Genomic DNA, 22630 nt, shown 5'->3' with positions numbered 1-22630 from the left:
TTCGAGGATAGCATGTCGTGCTCCACTCATGCAATATGACATTTCCATTTCCTACTGTATCTGTTGGTTTATTTAAGATATTCTAGTGCACACGTTGCAGAACAGATAGTGAAGTTCACTTTATTACAGAACATATAGCGAGCTTGAATATGTTCCTGAAATTATATTGTATTTTAGCTAGGTGTTGCCCTCCAACGTTGCAAATATAAACTTGCATGCATAATCATAGGGCCACATCAATAAGTAACGTAATACTCAAGTTGAGCAGCCCTTGGGAAGTCCAATATGATAAGTTAGTACCTTTATTTCTTGTATGTAATTATGCAACTTTATGAGTACCAATAATAATCAAATCAAAAGCTAGCATTATTTCCTATATTTGTGGTACATCCTACGTCTCATCGGACACAAGTATATACAAGCAAGCTTGCATTGTGGTGGTTGGTCACTGGGTACTAAAAGTAGAAATTGTGTCACGATTGATGTACATCTGCAAGGAAGGCTGTCAACCAAGAGAGCCTTTAGGACTGAAGTCACTAACATTGGGACAAACTATTTTAGTTCTAAATGATAATCTCCAGGAATGAAGTCAAAATAATTGGTGTACTGATGGACATGTTAGTTTTTATCGCATTTCGTTGATTTTGGACCCATTCATCAATGGTAATCTCATCTCTTATTCTGTTGGAACTAAGATTGGTGTACTCATTGACATCACATTTTAGCTTTTCACGGTTGACCTGTTGCTTTTGAACCCCAATCCTAGAAAGTGAGTTATGTGTAATTACTTCTTATAATGGATCAGCTAAGAAGCTTATGATTTATGATTGTAAGGATACGAGTTCTTGATGTATATGACAATTATAGTATTAGTGATGCATAGGAATGGTGGCCAACTTCTTAGTGATTTCCGGCTTAAAACTAAATGATGCTTACATCAATTAGTATCCCTCTTATGGTTGCTTGAGGCGTTGTTTCCTTTCAAGTTCTTGCGAGTGCTCATTGGTGATGCCAGATTTCTTAGCTCTATAATTTTGCAACCTATCACGCCTTAATATTATTAGGAATCAGTAACCTTGAAGGATTTTTTTTTGGCATAGTGCAGCATGATTTAGTTATCAGCATATGATCCTTCCACATTAATAACTTCTACTATTCAGGCCCAAATCACGGCATGTTGCAGATTCACGTGCAAATTTTATGCAGCTTCGTAGTATACTTAATTTGATGGTCACTGCTAAATATCAGGAGGAGGCCCTTCTTCGCATTGTAACTCCTTGGTGCTCTATTAGTTATATAGTAAAATAGGCTCAGGTCCTAAAAGTATTTTAAGTGTGTCAATTATTAGCTCTTAAAAGATTCAAATCGTTCACCGCAGGTCTTATAATTAATATTTATGTGTGCCTGTTGGACCAATTGCTTTCATTTCTTCTATTACTGTGAACAAAATGTATTTTCAATTTTGAGTTTCTACTAACTAAAAGATTGGTGTACGTAACATTTCAGAAAAAAATTGGAAAACTTGTGTGAAACTATTATTTTTGAACATTTTAGTAGATCACATTTTAACTTCTGTCTTCATATATTTATGTTAATTCATCATTCTATCGTTAAAATGGAGGAGTGCTGCAACGTGCACCATCAATGATCTAGTTTATATGTATTTCATGTCGCAGGAGGATCGCTTCTTGCAGGCTTCCTTCCAAGTTTACTGATTTACTTCCGTGCACTTTGAATGTGTGGAGCTAGGTTTTGATGTTTCTAGGAATAACTCTATACAAAACACGCCTTTACAATATTTGGTCTAGACATTAAAAGTCGAACAAATAGTCCCAAGGTAGGCTTTAGAATGTTTTGCTACTTAGAGAGGGTGCCATGGCACCCATGGAACCTCCACGAGATCCAGGTTTATTTGCATCATCATCATGCATTAATAAAGAGCTCATAAAATATTCACCATCAAATAACATTTTTTTAACAAGGCAAAAGATTTGCCATTTTCATTGACTAAGAAGAAGAGAATTGGCCGGTTAATTAGAGGAGAACCGGGCAAAAACCTATATTACAAACCCTACGCGGGGTACACGCAGAAGACCTGGCCACATACAGGATCACGGCACAACCAATGACACAACGGTCGAGAGGAAGCACCGAGCAACAAAGCAACGACAAACAGTCAACCCCGATGTCGAGGACATGACAGCTCCGGTTTTGCTGACGAGCTGTAAGTTTTAGAATAACGTAGTTTAGTTAAGTTTTTTTTTTTTGAAAGATCCAGCCTGAGGCTGGCATATATTGATTTGAAGCAGGAAGCAGCGCGGAGGAAACAAAAAACGTGACAAGGGTGGGGGGGGGTGGGGGTGATCATAGTGATCAAGGAGAAAAGAAAAAAGGTGACGAACAAACACCCCCAACACAATGAGGGTGGTTACAGAGGTAGATATCTCATGGAGGATCCCAGAACGGGGGCTCCAAAACTGTGGCTCCGGCTTGCCTCCAAAGTTCTACGGTGCTGTTGATAGCATGTTTCAAACTTTGAAGATCTGCAGACTTGTCCCTGAAGGTGCATGCGTTTCTCTCCTTCCATATCTTCGAGAGGATCAACATGATGATTGTCTTGACTGCTTTTTTGTACTTCGGCAAGGCTGTGTTGATCATCAAGGCTAGAAATTCTGCTGAGTTATCACTATCCACCCATGCTCCCGGGTGCAGCGATGCACATCTGTTGTGCGATGCTGTGTGTGTCCAAATTTGTAGGGACAGCGGGCATTGCCGGAACAGTTGCTTTGCTGATTCGAGATTTCGGTGGCACAATTGGCAGAAATAGCCATTTGGCCAGCCTCTGCGTTGAAGACGATCGTTACACCAAAGTCTGTTCTTCAGCAGCAACCAGATGAAGATCTTGAGCCGTGCAGGTGCCCAAGTTGTCCATATTATTTTCTTGTACTCACATCTCAGGTGTCCCTGGAACTGAGCCTTGTATGCCGATCTGGCTGAGTATACTCCTGAAGGTTCCAGATTCCACAATATTGTGTGCTGAATTCCTTCTTGTAATTGGATGTCCCTGTCTTGGACCCATCTGTGCAGCCTGATTGCCTCCTCCCAAAGTTGCACCGTGTTCCCATGGGCGAGGTCAGATAGCCAAGTGTTGTTTGCAAGTGCATCTAGGACCGATCTGTTTTTCCGCCTGGAGTGTCTAAAAAGATTTGGGAAGGACGTCTTTAGGCTTCCCGATCCCGTCCAGGAGCAGTGCCAGAATGTTGCCGTTGTTCCATTTCCTAGGGTGACCGTTGTGGACGCATGAAAAAGGGCACTGTCGGCCTCGTCGCATGGTAGAGCCATGCCATGCCACGGCCTCTCATTGCTTGTCCAGGATAGCCATAGCCATCGCAGTCTAAGCGCTCTACTGAAGCGATTCAGCTCCAAGATTCCTAAGCCTCCGTTTTCCACAGGGGAGCAAACTGTCGGCCAGTTAACTTTGCATTTTCCTCCGGTAGGTTCATCGTCCTGTGCCCAAAGGAAGCGACGTCTAACCTTGTCTACCTCTGCAAGAAATTTCTTGGGCGTCCTAAGTACCGCCAATGCGAAGGTTGGTAGGGCGGTCAGAACGCTGCGAACTAGGACTCTTCTTCCTGCGATGTTTAGAAGTCTACCCTTCCATCCTGCTAATCTTGCCCTAATCCTATCCAGGATGAATTGTATGTGGACTAACCGTAGTCGTGCCAGGGTGACCGGCAGCCCTAAATATTTTAGCGGGAAGCCCTTTATTTCACCCCCAAAACTAGCAAGGATCTCATGGACGTTGATCCCCTCGCAACGGATGGCCGAGGCGGTAGACTTTGCCGGGTTAATGTGGAGACCCGATGCGTGCCCAAAGTTACGGAGAATCACCATCAGTGTGTCTATCTCAGTTTTGGTTGGGTTGGCAAAAATGACCGCATCGTCGACGTATAGGCTGACCCGGAGAGAGATGTCCCTCCCCGGCAATGGGTCTAGCAGGTGCAGCTCCGTTGCTTTTTCCAACAGGCGGTGGAGTGTATCTATTGCTATGATGAAAAGAAGCGGCGATAGGGAGTCTCCTTGTCTAAGTCCCCTTTTGTGGCAGAAAGAGCGGCCGGCCGAGCCGTTTAACATGACCGACGACGATGCAGTGCTAAAAAGAAGCGCCATCCAGTCACGCCAACGAGCTGGGAATCCTAGTTGCTGCAGTACCTCTAGCAGATACTCCCATGAGACGTTGTCGAAGGCCTTTGCTATATCTAGTTTAAGTAGCAGGGCCGGTACTTTCCTCTTTTGTAGTGATCTCACTACGTTTTGCACATAAAGGAAACTATCTTGAGTAGACTTGGAGCGCAAGAAAGCTGATTGCGCCGGGGAGATGATGGTGTTTATCTGTGCCGCTAGCCTTCGGGATAGAACATTGGTGATTAGTTTCGCCACTGAGTGGATTAGACTAATTGGTCGAAAGTCCTCCACCCTTGCGGCTCCCTCTTTCTTAGGTAGCAGAATTACAGTAGCTGTGTTTAGCCTGCCGAAATCTCCCCTCGCTAAATTGTAGAAGCTACTAAACACACTCATTACGTCCTCCTTAATAATGGACCACCAGGACCTGAGGAATGTCCCTGTGAAGCCATCAGGGTCTGGTGCCTTTTCTGTCGGTGACGCCTTTATCGCCTCCCAAACCTCTTCCTAAGAGAAAGGGTTATCTAACCCCCTGTTTTGCAGTGACGGAAGGTCGAGAATCGACCAGTCGATCGATATAGGTCTATCAGCCCTAGTACCCCAATTTTGCTGGAAATGACTGAAGATGGCCTCTTCCTTATGCTCGTGTGAGGATGCTACGGCGGAGCCTATTTGTAAGCAGTGGATGTAATTTTTTCGCTTACGTGTCGTGGCCTTGGCGTGAAAGAATTTAGTTCCCGCATCACCTAGTCTTATCCAGGTAAGGCGTGATGCTTGCCGTCGTCTAGCTCGTTCTAGTGTCGCCAGCCCTAGTAGCCGCAGCTTTAGCAGTTTACGGAGATGGAATTCTGCGTCTGAGAGTTGACGCCTCTCCTGCGCTACGTCCAGTCGAAGCACTACTTCCGCTGCGAGGTGAAATTGGAGCTTTGCCTGGCTGAAGAAACCCTTGCTCCATGTCTTCAAATCACGCGCCGTCCTAGTCAACTTAATGCTAAGTCATTTGAAAGGACAAGAAGATTGCACTTGTCTATTCCATGCTTTTTCGACCGTGACGTGGAAGCGTGGGAAGCTAGGCCAAAAAATTTCAAATCTGAATTGTGCCTGCCTAGGGGTGGCCGTGGTGTCGAGAAGGAGTAATGGACAATGGTCCGATATTGCAATTGATGCCGCATGCAGGGACACCGAGGGGAAGCAGTTGTCCCAGGGGATGTTGCAGAAAAACTTGTCGATGCTGACTAGGGTGGGATCCCGACGCTCATTGCTCCATGTGTATTTGCGGTTTGTGCATCTAATCTCTTTTAGTCCCGCCGAGTCGATTGCCGATCTAAACCTACCCATTAACCTTTGGTTGAGGATAAGGTTATTCTTGTCGCGCGCTTCATATATGAGATTAAAATCTCCATTGATGAGCCATGGCTCAGTCGCCGGTGGTGCGGAGGAGGAGATTTCCCTTAGGAAATTTTCCTTTCTAACATCGTCCGCCGGGCCGTAAACCGAGGACAGCCAGAAGCTATGCTGGTGCCCCAGCAGAGTAACCTTCGCCGTGATGGCAAAGACTCCTATTGCATGGGAGGTGACGGTGGCAAGGTTTTTATCCCAAAGGATAGCTGCTCCTCCGCAAGTGCCTATTGCCGGAAGCGTGATACATCCGATTAGATTTGCTCCCCCGATATCCCTAACTAGTTCTGGCGACCAAGCAGAAATCTTAGTCTCCTGGAGACATAGGATGGCCGCCCGTAGTGTGTTTGGCATCTCCCCGACGGCCGCCCTCTTAGTTGGGTTGTTAAGACCGCGTACGTTCCAACACATAACTGGGGGGAATTTTTTACTCATTTGGAAACATAGCAAAGCTCCGAAGGAAATAACTAAATGGCCTCTGGCCCATAACACACACAGCCAACTTAACTATGGCGCGCCGGCGCCCACCAACAGCCCCTAAGATGCGCCGGCGACGAGTTGCCTTCTCTCTGCCCGAACTAACTCTCGACGAACCTAGATCAAACCTAAACCGAGCTATACTCAGTTGCCGACGAAGCGGGATACATAAGTCGACTAACATGGGTTACACCATTGCCTCCTCGGCAACTCCATCAGGGCCGATCATGCCGGCCATCACACGCAGAGCCTCGCTATCCAGGCGAGTCAGCTTGGCGATCACTGCTAAGTCACCGTTAGACAACGGTTCCTTGAAACGCTGCAGCAGTGCTCTCGCCACCTCATCGGTCACCTTATCTCGAGGGCCCAGCAGCGCCAGCTCCCTCACGAGGCGCAGCGAGGCGCGCTGAGCTACTGGCACCGTCGAGCCGCTAGCCGCCTGTCTGGCGCTGTGCCTAGTCGGGGTCGAGGAAGCCCTCCTCTTGGGAGGTGCAGCTTGGCGGCGAGCAGTGGACGGGGCTGGAGCAGCCAAGATGAGGGCCTGCTTGCTGGCGCGAAAGAGACCCCGGGCCTCCGGTCGATCAGTGGCAGCTCCCAGCTGCATCTTGCTCACACGCCCGGTTTCTGCACCTAGCTGCAGTTCCATCGTGCACGCCGTAGTCGGTGTAGTTCTATTGTACTGGCCCATGTCCGACGCCGCGGCGGACAGAGTTGGGCTGAAGGCATCGAGTTGTACTGCCTCGGATGGGTCATTTAGCAGCCTCGCACCGTCGAACTCGAGCGGCGAATTGACTACTGCTTCTGCAGCGGCGTGTACGTCCGCCGCCAAGCTGTCGACGGCGGCGGAGGTGCTGTAGGGCTTCGGTGCGGTCTTGAAAATAATCTTTCACAGGGTCTTTTCCCGTGCGCCCGGCGTCAGGGCCAGCTGCCTCTGGACTTACGATGGCCATGGGGGCATACCTCCCGGCAGAGGGAGGCGGAGGGGGAGGTCGCGCCCGCGGCTGATGTGGCTGAGGCCTCGCCCTCGAAGAGGCCCTCCCGGCTCCCTGACGACGCCCAGAAGAGTCCCCGGACCTACGGTGGGGCTGCGGGGAGCGGCTTCGGTGGCGAGTAGTCGGGGCAGCCTTGGGAGGGGCCTGAGAGCGTCCCCGGCGAAGGAGGACATCTCTCCAGGACCTCTGGTTGCCACCCCCCGAGCGTCCGTCGCCGTCTTGATCCCGCACGTGTCCACCCGACGGCCTGCCACGACAGCCTAGATCAGCAACCGGCGCGCGAGCCTGGCGCTGATTGCGCCCTGGCCCCCGTCCGTCCTCGACCCCCATCGACCAGGTGGCGGGAGCCACCAACGGGAAAGGGGCAGAGTCATCGTCGGATCCTGACGAGGGTAGGCCACTCTGGCCGGAGTGAGAGGAATGAGGGGAGGGCATCGTCCAGTCTTCGATGCGATCAACGTGTATCAGCATGGTGTAGTCCGCCGTTGCCGGTGGCGGCGCGACGCGCCTGTCGGGAGGGGAGAAACCCTCCATCTCGTCCACCTGGCTCGCACCCCGCGGAAGGACCGCAATGGTATGCGAGGTGGGGATGTTGGCGATGTCGCTCGTCCAAATCCAGCAAGCAAAGGTCTTTGTGTGACCTCGCTCGAGCGTCCTACTGTCGAGACGATCCACCCGTACCCGCTTCCCCAGTATCTCCTCCGCCCCCTCCACGGACCAGAACTGCATTGGAACCATCTCAATGACGACGCGAACATGCAGGTGCAGGGAGCCGAAGATGGCATGGTCATGCTCGTGCCAGGATGCAATGTTGAAGGATGCACCCTCGACACGGATGGAGCCTCTGCGTAGGGCGTTGACTTGATGCGCGGGCTGCGTGAAGAGCACTAGGAAATGCTCTGGGTGATGCACGGTGACTCGCAGCGAGTGCACCGGCACTGACAACAGCCCCTCTAGTGCTCTGCCCACAGCCATAGGAGATGTGGCATTCACCCCGTCTGTCGCAGTCAGGGTGACGGCATGGCTGCGCAGGAAGAAGATCGCCTGGTCAACAGCCGGGGAAGGGACGGCGACGGAGCGGGTCGCTCTCGGCCGGCGCGCGTGTCAAGGTGGCGGAGCATGACGGGGGAGAGCTGCGACATGGTGGAAACAGCTGGTGGTGGGAAGCGGATGCGCTGGTGCAGGGGTTGCTCGGGAGGAGCCGGACCTAGCCTGTCTCTAACTTGGCCTCCCCGACCTCGGGCAAGGAGATTCCGAGGGCAGTTTTTTGCGATGTGGCCGGCCCTCCTACAGGTGATGAAGTGAATTGGACCCCGGCAGTCCGCTAGACGGTGTCGCTTGCTCAGGCAACGGAAGCAGCATCCACGGAACAGATATAGCGGGGGCAGCGACGTACCGGCAATGAATGTCTGCAGGCGGTCCGAGCGGTGCGGCAGACGGCGCGCCCGAGGGACCGATGGGTCGAGCAGGTGAAGGTCGCCCCTCCGAGGGCTGACCTCGGTCCAGCCTGGCTCCGTGCCCGAAGAGGGAAGCCTACAGCCCGGAGGAGGCGCGACGACGATGGATTTGATGCGGGGCACAGGCTGAGGTTCTGTCCCGTCGGAGTTAAGCGGCGAAGGACGCTCCGCTGCGACCGGATCCGAGAGCGTACCCGAGCTACCCCACTCCTGCTGTAGCAATAGAGGCGCTAGCTCCACCGACAGACCGACGGGGAACGCCGAGCATCTGCCGTGCCGCAGGATTCGCGGCGCCTGGTCCGGATCTGGAGCGGCCCGAGGTGGGGATGTCGACCGCGCAGCGCTTCTCAGACCGCGGGGCAGGGAGCCGCGCCGGTCACTCCTAGGGGACACCCGCGGGGGGCTACGGGATCCGTCGATGCCCGCCATGAGTGCGTGCTTGGTGGCCGCCGCGGCCGGAGCGGCCCGCGGCACGGATGGGGGAGTGGGGTGTCCCGGGTCAGGACATGGGAGATTCGTGGAGTGCACTTAGTTAAGTTTTAAAAAGTCATTTTAGACAAACAGTTTGGATAATCTTTAAAGTTGATACCGCCCAGCATGAGCGGTTAGCTATCTTACAAACCAATAATAATTAAAGTTGATGGCCCATGACATGTCATTGTAGGCAATAGTTCGAATCAAATTCTACGGAAAATGGCGATAGAAACCCATATATCTGCAAGTAAAGAAGAGCTAGACTGGTAATGGACAAACGTAGACACCAATTGCATCAACAAACCACCCTGCACGCGTAAAGAAACCAACAATGCTCCCATTACGCTGTATTGGAGTGTTGAAAGGAACACCTCCTCCGCCTCCAAAAGGCCCATATCTGCGAGCATTGGTTACAAGTGTAACCGACGTTATAACATAGGCTGGTGCATGTTTATAACGATCCATCGTCCCGGAGACTTCTATGAGATACTCCGATGGCCCAAGTGAAATCTACGAGAAAAGAAATTTAAAACTATTTGCAAAATAGCTATTTTTAGAGGAATATAAATAATGGCTAGCTATGTGTGTTGACAAATAATAGAAACTCGAAAGAGAAAACAAAATAGTTTTGATTCACACTCACCGTATGATCCTGCACAGCAAATGGCCCGTCACCCCATGGACCTGCAGCGTGATGCTGCCCATTATGATCAGTGTATGAGAATGCAAGTGAGTTGATAACCTCGTCACTCCAAATTGTCACACTTTCCAAACGGCAGGGTGGCATGCTGACGTCGTATGGTTTCCCAGTAGTTCCACCCCATGGTCCAATCTTTGCAAGACCATCCTACATATGTGCAACCGGATTAAGCTAGAAAAAAATTATTCCCTCCGTTCCAAAATATAAGACCTTTTAGGGATTTTACTAGGAGACTACATACGAAGCAAAATGAGTGAATCTATACTCTAAAATATGTCTATGTACATCCGTATGTAGTTTATAGTACAATCTCTAAAAGGTCTTATATTTAGGAACGGAGGGAGTAGAAGGTAAAGAAACGAACTGATCGAACAAACTAGGAGTAAAATTAAATTTAGTACCTTGTGCCCGTGTTTCATTCTTTCATTCCGGTGGCTTACATAGCAACCTATTGCGTTAACGTACTGCCCCGCACGCGCAAAAAAGCCAACGATGCTGACATTGCTCTCCACTTTTGTGTGGAAAGGAATTCCACCTCCTCCTCCAAAAGGTCCATGGCTGCGAGCATCAGTGACAAGCATAAGTGATGTTATTACATTGGCTTGTAGATCCATTGTTCCCGAAACTTCTTTCAGAAACTCGGAGTGGCCAAGTAAAATCTGCAAGAGAAGGAAAATTATTGTCCAACCAACTCTTTGGTAAAGGAGACGAGTGCTGAGTAGTGAGCAACATCATCAATCAACAGAAGATAATGATAACAATTTTAACTAGGCTGCATGCTTCTCTTTAGAAGAACCACTCACAATGAATACAGTTACTTGACTCACCGTATGATTGCACCCGACATCATCAGGCCCATCACCACCCCATGGACCTGCAGCATGCTGCTGCCCATTGTTATCACTATAGGAAAACGCAAGTGAGATGATAACCTTCCCACTCCGAATTATTACACTTTGCAGATAACAGGGTGGCACCCTGATGTCTCTAAGGTATCCAATATCTCCACTACCCCACGGTCCAATCTTTGCGAGACAAGCCTGAGCTACCACACAAGAAGTTGCAAACATAAGGGTGAAAGAAAGGGAAAAAAATACGGAACTACTAGTAAGGTAGTACCTCTTCTTCTTCTTCCATTGTTTCCTGCTCCGCGTTTACATAGAAACCTATTGCATCAACAAACCACCCAGTACGTGCAAAGAAGCCAACAATGCTGCCATTGCTCTGCATTGGAGTGTTGAAAGGAAATCCTCCCCCATCTCCAAAAGGTCCATAGCTGCAATCATTGGTGACAAATGTGAGCGATGTTATAACATAGCCGGGTGCATGTCTATATCGGTTCATTGTTCCAGAAACTCCTATAAGAAACTCTGACGGGCCAAGCATAATCTGCAAGAACGGAAAGCCACTAATGTTAAGACAGCTACTTGCTGAGGGGGTTATAATTTCGATTATGTATTTATGGTTTGCTCACTTTATGATGGTGACCGCTATGACCTCCTTCACCTCCCCATGGACCAAAAGTGTGCATCTTCCCCTTGTGATCAGGATATGAAAATTCAATTGAGTTGATAACCTCGCCGGCACAAATTATCACGCTACTCAAACGGCATGGTGCCACCTTAATGTCTTTAGCCAACCCCGTACATCCACCCCACGGACCAATCTTTGCAAGATGGGCCTAGGTTCAACCACGGTGAGGAAAATTAGCAAAAAAGATATTCAACTGAGAAAAAGTAACATGATAAGCTAGGGGCAATCATTGCCTCTTCTTTATGTTCCATTGTTTTCTTCTCGTGGTGTAGGTAGAAACCTATTGCTTCGACATAGCACCCTGTACGTGCAAAGAAACCAACAATGTGGCCCTTGCTCTGTGTGGAAGTGTTGAAAGCAATTTGCCCTTGTTCCCCAAAAGGCCCATAGATCTGAACACTGGTGATAAAAGTAAGTGATGATATAACACAGCTTTGTGCATTTTTATGTTGATCCATCGTTCCATGAACCTCCATCAGAAACTCGGATGGGCCAAGGGAAATCTGTAATAGAAGAAGGAACCGTTTGTCAACCCATCTATTTAGTAGTGCAGATAATTAATGAATAATGAGCTACATGGATTGACATGAAACTTAATACACCAATGTTTACTTGTTTGTATCAAAGAGACTTCGACTATGATTCACACTCACCGTATGATAGCATGCACCGTCGTAAGTCCCATCACCACTCCACGGACCTACAGCATGTTGCTGCCCAATGCTATCACTGTAGGAAAATGAAAGGGAGTTGATAACCTTGCCACTACAAATTATTACACATTCCAAACGGCTGGGAGGCGCCGCCTTGATGTCTCGAAGATACCCAATATGCCCACCCCACGGCCCAATCTTTTCAAGGCAACAAACCTGCGTGCAACCACACAAATTAAAAATTTAGAAATAAAAGGGACAAAAAGAATGACAGTAGGCAAGGAGTAAATCAGTACCTCTTCTTCATCATCTTCAATTGTTTCTTTATTAGCGTTTACGTAAAAACCAATTGTGTCAACAAACCACCCTGTACATGCAAAGAAGCTAACAATGCTGCCATTGCCTTGCATTGGAGTGCTGAAAGGAATCCCTCCTCCTCCTCCGAAAGGTCCATAGACGTGAACATTGCTGACAAGCGTAAGGGATGTTATAACGTACCCTGCTGAATGTTTATACCGTCCCATCGTTCCAGAAACTTCTGTGAGGTACTCCGAAGAACCAAGATGAATCTGCAAAATGAGAAATTATGGTTAATCCATCTATATTTGGTCCTCCCTCCGTCTTGGTTTATAAGTCATCTTAGGTTGTGCACCGTGATCAAGACGGAGAGAAAAACGAGAGAAATTAATGTTAATTTGCTAATTAATACCATTGCATGCAATGAATTGATCACTGCGTGTCGTGCTAGTTAGTCTCAAGTCATTAAAATATACACGTCTCACGTCTCTTATTGGTTGATTCCTTTATTCATGTCAAAAAACAAAAAACGAGGTGAAAGTTAATGCATAGCGCCTAAGTGTTTTGGGATTATTTAGTTTTCGCAAGATGACTTATACACCGAGACGGAGGGAGTAATGGAGATAAATAGTGGGTTACGTACATGGGATGAGAAAATAAACCGAAAAGTGACCCATCTATTTATGCTTGCTTGTAAACCTAATTTCCATGATGTTCACACTCACATTATGATCGTGCCATCCAAGACGCCCATCACCGCCCCATGGACCTACATTGTGCTGCTTCCCATTGTGATCAATATATGAAAATTCAATTGAGTTGATAACCTCGTCACTGCAAATTGTTACACTTTTTAAACGGCAGGGTGCCACGCTGATGTCTCGAAATTGGCCAGTATTTCCTCCCCACAGTCCAGTCCTTGCAACCCCAACCTGAGAGATGCCAATGAATTAAAATTTCAAATGAACAGTAAGGATATAGATATGAGAAAATAAGAGAAGTAAATTAGTACTTGTTCCACTTCTTTCATTATTTCTGTCACAGGGATGCATCCCTTTCCATCCCAGTACATTTCCTTCTCAAAATGCTTTGTCAGACGAAGAATATGCTTGTTGGGATTGGGATTGAGCTTTTTGGTTGCACTATTCAATGCAGCCTCTGCAGCCTGCATCTGCCATACCTTGGCACAGCGACAGTCGACTATGACGTCCACGGCATTAAGGGAGATGAGATTCTCCAAGCCAAAATCGAAATCGGCATGCACATCATTTGTTTCTGCAAGAGCAAAACTAAGAAAGAGCTGTTGAAGCTTATGCATGGCTCCTCCACAGAACACCAACCCAAGTGCACGGCTTGTAAACCTAAGACATGCAAGACATCGGAATGCTATTGCATTGCCAATAGCACTGGTCACTTCCAACTTTTTCCGTGTGGCATCTATCACTTCCAAATCCACACTACGAAGAATGGGCAAAGCTGCCAGAATATGAAGATCTTCCTGCCGTAATACCGTCACGATGATGGATAAGTCAGAGAGGCTGGAGAGCGAGTAATTTATCCACCTTGGCAGTGTGGAGAATGGGCTGAACTCTGACCATATAGATTCTGGTCTTATTATATATTCAGTCTGTGGACGGACACAAACTGTAAGTTTTCGGAGGCGTGAAGTGGCCCAGTCTACTTGCAACATGAAATCAAGCGACAAATCCTGAGCAAAGATATAAAGAGCTTCCAGGTTCTTCAGATTGCACAAAGACTGGAACAAACGCTTCAGATCGCTTTTCTCCCATGTAGGCTGTGAAATCCCTAGCCTCAGATACCTCAGGTGAACCAGGCGCCCTAGTCCTACAATGTTGACACTAGTGCAATGTTCTAAATCCAAGACTCGTAGAACTGGAAAAATGAAGAGGGATGGCATCAAATCAATAGCATTCGAGGATACAACCAGTGTCCTCACATGAGGCAGCTTTTTGATTGACTGAGGTACTCTGTGCTCCCGGCTGCCCCGGAGGGATAACCGATGGATACTGTCTTGTTCAGATGGAAAAGGCTGGCCATTCATTACTGTAACAAAATTTTCTTCAGCTGACAAGGAAGTAATAAACTCAAGTACCACATCGTGTACACGACAAGCTTGCGCCCTCCCAGAGCGGTCGACATGGATCGGTTGGATCATACTCCTATTAATAAGCTCATTGAAAAACTTATCTCCCAGTTCATACGGGTTTTCATCTTGTCTTGCCGGAAAAAAGTTTTCGGCTACCCATTTCCATATCAAGTCATCTCTTCCAATTATGTGGTCCTCTGGAAATATACTTAGGTATAAGAAACAAGTCCTTAGCTGTGGAGGCATATCACAGTAGCTAAGCCATAATATAAGATGCATGTCCTTCACACCATCACTAGTCTCTAATCCAGTACTAATTGAGTTGACTACCCGACACCACTGATCCTTCGGCTTGTTTGCAAGTAGACTAGCTATGGTGACAATAGCTAATGGCAAGCCCTTGCACTTCTCTAATATCATCTTAGCCGCCTCATAGTCAAATTCAGTAAGGTCTTCATCTTTAGAGAATAATTTGTGACGGAACAAACTTTTTGAGTCGTTATCAGAAAGAGGTAGCAGTTTGTGTACAGTACCATCAACTTTATCCCAAGAACAACATGATTTACCAACATCAAAATTGCGACTTGTCGTGATTATTTTACTGCCAAATTTGTTCTCTACCAGAACACACTTGATTTCTTTCCATGCTCGTTCATTCCATATGTCATCAATAACAATCAAGTACCTACGATTTTAGCAAGAGTACCGTCATAAGCTGGCACAGTTAATTAATTGCTAGGTACAATCAAGTTGAGATGTACTTGAAAAAGTAATGCCATAATGCACCGACTACCAAACAGTTAACAGGGTACTAGCAGTCGTTATATATCTGTCCGATTTGAACTATACTATACTCCGTATATCCATGATATGCCAAAAAAAAACACAGCCTACCAAATCTTGACTCGCAACCATAAAGAGGAAAATTGAATGGGTTGCAAATGTTCATCTTTATACGTCTAACAAGCTTAGTATACACAATAAGGGTAATTATTTTTGTGAAACAAAATATAGTGGCAGTGATCAATATTTACTGATGCTCAAACGGTGGACGGTTCTCTGGAGTTGGCTGGTTCTTTGAAGGATACAGCATGTTTGCCAATGGCCGCCACGGAATTTACACCGACTGCGGTTGCACCAAACTCTAGTCTGATCTCGGAGGAATATGTCATAGCATTCGGAGGTGTTCCCAATCCGATGAGTCCGAACCGACGGACTAGTCAACGGGTACAGTCTCAGCCAGATGTGGATGACCTGCAGATTGGACGGGCGATGCGGATGGCCAAAATGAAGGACGTTCAGAATTCAACAGGTATGAATTTTAATATTGAACATTCTATTCTTCATTTTACTCCGCAAGAGATTTTATATAACGCTACGGCAGTGGGGGTGTCTTTGGGTGACACGAGCCAACAAGTTTCAAAATCTATCAATGACTTATTAGACTTAGAGGTTGATAGGGCTTTGGATATTATTCGAAACTTAGCGGCAGTTAGACCGATGAATGATAACGACATTTCAGGTTTGGGGGATTTGAATTTATTATGTCAAAATTTAGTCCCGGAAGAGGAGACTATGCAGTCTCATGCAGATATTGGTGTTTCAAACTTAGTGACTCCACATCTTAATGATACGGCCAAGGATATTCATGGTTATACGGACCAGGATTATGCCTTAGATAGGCCAAAACGTAATTCGAAACGTAGAATATATCCAGTATCTGCTGTTCGTAGGAGTGCTCGTTTCAGGACGGCTAAAAAATTCTATGATGAGAGATGAAAGGACTTTTTTGGAATAGCAGAGGTCTAAGAGACTTGGCTAAAATTAGGTTCCTTGCAGAGTCTACTTTGCAACATAGTCTTGACTTCATTGCGTTGATGGAGACGGGGCGGGAAAAATTCACAACGCAGTTTTTGAACTCCCTTTCGGGAGGAGTGGATTTTGAATGGCATTGTCTCCCCCCAAGAGGAAGGTCCGGAGGGATCTTACTTGGGGTACGGTGCAATACACTCCAGGTGCGGGAAGTCATTTTGGGTGATTTCACAGTAAAATTTAGAATTAGAAACAAGGAAGATGGTTTTCGGTGGGCCCTAGTAGCGGTATATGGTGCCGCTCAACAAGAGCACAAGCCAGCTTTCTTGGCTGATCTGGTTCGAATTTGTGATGAAAATCTACCACTCGTGGTGGGTGGAGATTTCAATATCATCAGGAGAGCTGATGAGAAAAGTAATGATAATTATGACGGTAGATGGCCCTTTATGTTTAATACGATCATAGAGAGTCTCAATCTACGGGAGATTGAACTCTCCGGTCGGAAATATACTTGGGCCAATTCTTTACGTAACCAGACTTTTGAAAAATTGGATAGAGTATTGACTAGTGTTGACTGGGAACAGAAGTTTCCTTTCGTCACAGTTGTTGCTATGCAGAGGGCTATATTTGACCATACCCCGTTATTATTAGACTCTGGCCAGGCTACTCATAAAGGAAAGAGAGATGCTTTCTCTTTTGAGGCCAGTTGGTTCACTCGTGAGGGATTTTTAGACATTATTGCCAGAGAGTGGAACAAACCTACGGAGGGGAACTCAAGTATAGTTATCTGGCAAAGCAAGATCCGACACCTTAGACAATTCTTGAGAGGATGGGCTAAGAATGTGTCCGGACAGTACAAAGATGAGCAGGATCGACTGCTTCACTTTATAGATGCCCTCGATCGTAAAGCCGAGACTATCATGTTGGATGAACATGAAAGGTCGGCAAAATATGTGGCAGAACAGCGGGTGCGTGTTCTCCTAAGGGAAGAGGAAATGAAATGGGCTGTCAGGGCCAAGGTCAAGGCAATTGTCCAAGGGGACAACAATACTAAGTTTTTCCACTTGATTGCAAATGGCAAACATAGGAAAAAGAAAATTATACAACTCGAGCAAGATGAGGGTACCATAGTAGGACATGAGAACCTCAAACTATATATTACAAATTATTATAAAAGGTTGTTTGGTGCTCCGGAACATAGTTTTGTTTCTATGGACGAGTATCACACTGCGGACATTCCTCAAGTCGGTCAGGCCGACAATGAAAGTCTATCCGCACCATTCCTAGAGAAAGAGGTGTTACAAGCAATTGAGGCAATGAAAAATGGTAAAGCTCCTGGCCCAGATGGGTTTCCAGCTGAGTTTTATAAACATTGTTGGCATATTATCAAGGAGGATCTGATGACTATGTTCCATGATCTATATTCTGGTCACCTTCAACTTTTTCATCTTAATTTCGGAACGATTACGTTATTACCGAAAAAAGAAGGGGCATCCAGAATTGAACAATTTCGTCCTATTTGTCTGCCAAATGTCAGCTTCAAAATTTTCACAAAGGTGGGAACGGATAGGCTAACTAAGATGGCACATTCGGTCGTGCAATCTTCGCAAACAGCTTTTATGCCTGGTAGGAATATTCTTGAAGGGGTGGTCGTCCTTCATGAGATTCTGCATGAACTACATTCCAAGAAACTCAATGGAGTTCTGTTTAAGGTTGATTTCGAAAAGGCATACGACAAAGTTAAATGGTCTTTCCTGCAACAAACTCTACGAATGAAAGGGTTTGGGGACATTTGGCGTAGGCATGTGGATTGTTTTATAAAAAAAGGAAGTGTCGGTGTTAAAGTAAATGATGATGTTGGTCATTTCTTTCAGACACTTAAGGGACTTAGGCAAGGAGACCCTATGTCACCTATTTTATTTAACATAGTTGCGGATATGTTAGCGCTGATGATCAGGAGGGCTAATGACAAGGACTTGGTAGGGGGACTAGTTCCACATCTAGTTGATGGGGGTGTCTCGATCCTACAATATGCAGATGACACGATCCTTTTCATGGAACATGACTTCAAAAAGGCTAGAAACTTGAAACTTATTCTTTGCTTGTTTGAGCAGTTATCAGGGTTGAAAATTAATTTTCACAAAAGTGAGCTTTTCTGTTTTGGGGAGGCACAAACTGAACAGCTCAAGTATTACCAACTTTTTGGGTGTCAGGGCGGTACTTTACCATTCTCGTATTTAGGGATCCCTATTCATTATCGCAAGTTGACCATCAAGGAGTGGAGATGTATCGAGGATCGTTTTGAGAAAAAACTTAGCTGCTGGAAGGGTAAGCTATTATCCTACGGAGGACGGTTAGTTCTTGTCAACTCAGTGCTGACAAGTATGCCGATGTTTCTCTTATCCTTTTTCCAAGTGCCTGTTGGGGTAAGGAAAAGATTGGATTTCTATCGATCTCGATTTTTTTGGCAGAGCGACGAGGTCAAGACTAAATATAGGCTTACTAGATGGGACATTATTTGTAGACCCAAGGATCAGGGAGGCTTGGGCATTGAAAATCTAGAGGTCAAGAACAGGTGTCTGCTTAGCAAGTGGTTATTCAGATTATCTGTCGAATCGCAAGGGATGTGGGTACAAATTCTAAAGAACAAGTATCTGCAGCATAAAACCCTAGCCCAGGTCACTGCGCGACCGGGTGATTCCCCTTTTTGGAAGGGTCTAATGAGGACAAAGACCGCTTTCTTTAACAGAACTAGATTCATTATTGGTAACGGTGAAAAGACTAGATTCTGGGAGGATACTTGGTTAGGCCCACAACCTTTGGCTCTACAGTATCCGCAATTATATAACATTGCACAACGAAAACAGACCTCAGTCGCAACAGTGTTACGGCATATTCCTCTTAACATTCAATTTCGCAGAGCATTGTTCGGAAACAGATGGGTTAGTTGGTTACATCTAGTAAGACGACTCATGGATATTAACCTCTCCGATCTACCAGATACTATTCGTTGGAAGTTGACCACGAATGGTACATTCTCTGTGAAATCGATGTACGAGGATGTTATAAATACGTTGCCTATCTCAAAGTCCATGCATATATGGAAGGTCAAGGTTCCCCTTAAGATAAAAATCTTCATGTGGTTTGTTCACAAGGGAGTGATTTTAACTAAGGATAACTTGACTAAAAGGAATTGGAAAGGGAATAAAAGATGTAGCTTTTGTCAAACGCATGAGACGATTAAACACCTCTTCTTGGAATGCCCTATGGCCAAACTATTATGGCGCTCATTACAAATTTCTTTCAACATTGAACCACCTACTAGCATTCACATGTTATTTGGGACATGGCTAAATGGGGTTAATGTTCATTTCGCCAAACTAATTCGGGTTGGAACTTGTGCCATGCTGTGGGCGATATGGAACTGCAGAAATGATCTAGCTTTTAACAGACTGAATTATATTAACTTTTTGCAGGTCATCTTCAGAGCTACCGCCTCGATCCGCACATGGTCCTTACTCACTCCTATGGAAACCAGGGAGCCTTTGGTTACTGGGTGTGTCCGATGGGAGATGGTAGCTCAGGTTATCTTCAACCGATTTGGATGGAGGCATGCTAATAGGATTGGACTTTAGTCCAGTTTATTAGAGGGTTATTCTTAGCTATTTGGCGGTCTGAGCGCCCTGTAATTTTAGTCTTTGGCTTTTTCTTTGTTGGGAATCTTTTGTTTCTTTTCAGACTATTTTGCTATTAATAAAATGGCTATATGCATTAATCGATGCAGAGGCCGGGGCGTCGCCTCCATTTCTAAAAAAAAGTGATCAATATTTACCTCTTGTCCTGGAGGACAAGTCTGATTTTCTTGATGACCTCAGCATCGGACCACCCATGCGTGTCTCCATAATATCGTTGGCTTTCTTGATGATGTTTGCTGCAGATATTTTTATTTTATTTTATTAGGTTTTAGAATTTAGTGAACCTTTTGCACGATTTCATAGGACGATTCTTATGGAGTTTGCAAAAAAAAAAAGTATCAAGAGTCGAATGGGTGTACCTGTTTTCCATGGCCTTGGGAACATCCTTGATTTTGCTACTGACTTGGCGAAGTATGCTGTTGTAGATATTCTTGATATCAGGCTTGAGAGAAACCGAAACAAAAGCTGTGCAGGCAAACTTGTGTTCGAGCTTTTGATACACGACGTTAGCTAGGGTTGTCTTTCCCATTCCAGCAGGGCCGACGATGGATACCAATTTGAGCTTGTGCTCCGACGATGTGCCTTCACCTTCCATGGACAGCAACTTGATCATGTGTGTGCTAGAGCGGTCAATGCCAACAAGCTTTTCCTTATCTTGGAACAGAGAAAGCATCCGGGGGTCAGACGGGGCTGGTGATGCTGCTGCAATGCCGTCAACTTTGCACCTCTCACGACGCCTGCTCACCTCCTCGACTTGTATTCTTATGCGCTCGATCTCTGTGGCGATGTCGTGCCGAGCACAACATGGCCATGACCGCGGCAGCATGCCCTTGACATTAACACAGCAAGCTGTGGAGGATCCAGGCTCCCTGGCGGAGTCAACATGCGCCATGTAGGAGTCGATGGCGTCCTGGATTTTGTAGGACATGTCCCTCAGGTCCCTCGCCCAGAGCTTGACCAGCGGGTCGACCTGGTCCACGGGCACCTGTGACACCTTCTCCAAGGCTGTTTGCATGCTCTCGAGCTCCTTATGGAGGTACCGTACCGCGTCCTTGACACCCTTTTGCAGCTTGTATTCTTCGCCCAGCATCCTGGCCAGCCTGGGGAGGACGGCCTGCAGCGCGCCCGTTGAGGCACCCACCACCAGATCCATCTTGATTGTAGATCCTGCGTATGTTAATTGCATAGGAGTATAATCTTGAGAAAAGGCGACAAAACGGTCACTGCAGGTTTAACCTACATCACGGTACTTTGGGTACTTGTATCAAGTTCAGAGATGAAACTCACTCTTTCAGAGCTTAAGTGCGCACAAAGGTAGACAGGTGTTTTAGATCATACTGCAAACAACTTTTGGATAGCGCCATGTGCAAAATACACCAGTGTTCTCTGCCTGTAAGAAAGAAAAAATTGCATTTCAGAAAACAGAAAATCCACTCGTATAAAATATACCATTCCCGTAAAGGGTGTGTCTAGAATACATCTAGACGTGACATAGTTATTGCACATCTAAATGACTAAATCAAGTACAAAAACAAAAACAAAAAAAAATTCCACACAAATCTTCAAGTAACATCAATGATATAGGACTTAGATGTGCAATACTTATCTTACATCTAGATGTGTTTTAACGAAACAGTTTCGATAAATGTTGTGTGAAAAATAAAAACAAACAAAGTATTGTCAAATCGCTACCCCCTTAGTAACTCTTATATTATGGGATGGGACTTTAAATAAAAAATAAAAAGAAACCAAGTGGGCTACTCCCTCAGTAACTCTTTATATTACGGGATGGGACTTTAAATAAAAATCGTTTGGGAGACCGATAATCCAGCGTTATTGTCAAACCAAGAAGAAGGCCAGGAAGTTGCCTGCTGCAAAGAGGATATTCAGGCAAAATAGAATGAGCGGCAGGCGCGTAGAGCAGCTTTGACATCTATGCAAGATCGATTACTAAAAGCGGGCATTTCTTACAACACTCTGATATATACATATAATGCATGTACTCTCCCAGCTCCCTGGGTTTTCCAGGTTGTTTTGCAGCAGAGCATTGAGGAGATATATTCAGGACCTCACCATGCAATGCATGTCTCATCTACAAAAAGAATCAAGCCGTCAATCCAGCTCCAGCTCGCCGTGCCGGTCCTCCCCTTCCGACGAGATCTCCACCGATGCTCAATACCGACCGCGTCGAGGGGAGGTCGCTCCTGCTCCCCCCGTCCTCCGAACGTCGAGTGGTGGCCACACAACGCTGCTCCCCTCTCTACCACAACCTCTCCTCTCACATCTGGCCTCCCTTCGTCGAGGATCTAGCGTTGGTGCGGGCAAGCAGCTGGGCCTGGGCATGAAGCAGGGGAGGCGGATCTGGGTGACGAGTTGAATGCGAGAAGATGGGGATGGATTGGACAGAGAGAGTGCGCGCGAGCCGGAGAAGGGAGACAGGATTGAATATTTTACTCCCTCATCAAGGCACGCATGAATCATCTCTAGCAAGGTTTTTAAATATTCATACAACAAGATGCTTAATTATTTAAAAAGGTAATGCATAATAATTCACGCAACCATCAAACAAGGAATGCATGCAGTCTACTAGTACTCCTAATTGATTAAGTAGTAAATGTCAGACACTTTAATCTTTTTTATTCTGAAAATACATATAAACAGAAATGTATCTTCTAAATCGTGACGTAAGGGAGTAACAAATTGTCTCGCGTGCTTTGAACTCGTTTACTTTGTCTATTTGGGTTGAACATTTCTTTTTGACAGTAGAAGGGTCCCAAAGATCCAAACTTTCATGGCCTCATCAGCTACACACCACGGCCTCCGAATCGAGTTGGAACTGCCTCCCATAAGGCA

At 46.2% G+C, this 22630-nt stretch overlaps 1 protein-coding gene across 3 annotated transcripts; it reads right to left on the bottom strand.

Moving 5' to 3' along the window:
- Positions 1 to 9038: 9038 nt before the first annotated feature.
- Positions 9039 to 22231, bottom strand: LOC123398899. Of its 3 annotated transcripts, XM_045093345.1 has the most exons (15): positions 21851 to 22231; positions 21065 to 21167; positions 20137 to 20944; positions 19915 to 20013; positions 13176 to 14955; positions 12889 to 13095; positions 12163 to 12435; positions 11867 to 12082; positions 11447 to 11716; positions 11155 to 11361; positions 10800 to 11069; positions 10508 to 10720; positions 10082 to 10339; positions 9624 to 9827; positions 9039 to 9490 (listed from the first exon to the last, which is right to left on the bottom strand). In XM_045093345.1, the coding sequence occupies exons 3-15, from the start codon at positions 20928 to 20930 to the stop codon at positions 9239 to 9241; spliced, it is 5043 nt and encodes a 1680-aa protein (XP_044949280.1). In that variant the 5' UTR covers positions 20931 to 20944; positions 21065 to 21167; positions 21851 to 22231; the 3' UTR covers positions 9039 to 9238. The 3 variants fall into 3 exon arrangements, 2 of the variants coding, with proteins under 2 accessions (XP_044949280.1, XP_044949281.1); XR_006610276.1 differs by lacking the exon at positions 9039 to 9490 and having other exon boundaries at positions 9735 to 9827; positions 10082 to 10238; XM_045093346.1 differs by lacking the exons at positions 9039 to 9490; positions 9624 to 9827; positions 10082 to 10339 and having other exon boundaries at positions 10535 to 10725.
- Between the last annotated feature and the right edge of the window lie 399 nt (positions 22232 to 22630).

Source organism: Hordeum vulgare, chromosome 5H (genome assembly GCF_904849725.1).
Source record: "Hordeum vulgare subsp. vulgare chromosome 5H, MorexV3_pseudomolecules_assembly, whole genome shotgun sequence".
In the NCBI taxonomy this organism is placed as follows: Eukaryota; Viridiplantae; Streptophyta; class Magnoliopsida; order Poales; family Poaceae; genus Hordeum; species Hordeum vulgare.
The sequence above is the reverse complement of the archived record's forward strand: the minus strand, read 5'-3'. Positions and strand labels throughout refer to the sequence as shown.

Excerpts from the sequence above, each read along its gene's own strand:
- LOC123398899 (XM_045093345.1), bottom strand. The coding sequence starts at position 20,930 with ATGGATCTGGTGGTGGGTGCCTCAACGGGCGCGCTGCAGGCCGTCCTC. Across the intron at positions 9,828-10,081 it reads GAATGAAACACGGGCACAAG|GATGGTCTTGCAAAGATTGG; the intron begins GTACTAAATTTA and ends GCACATATGTAG. Across the intron at positions 9,491-9,623 it reads TTGCTGTGCAGGATCATACG|ATTTCACTTGGGCCATCGGA; the intron begins GTGAGTGTGAAT and ends CTTTTCTCGTAG.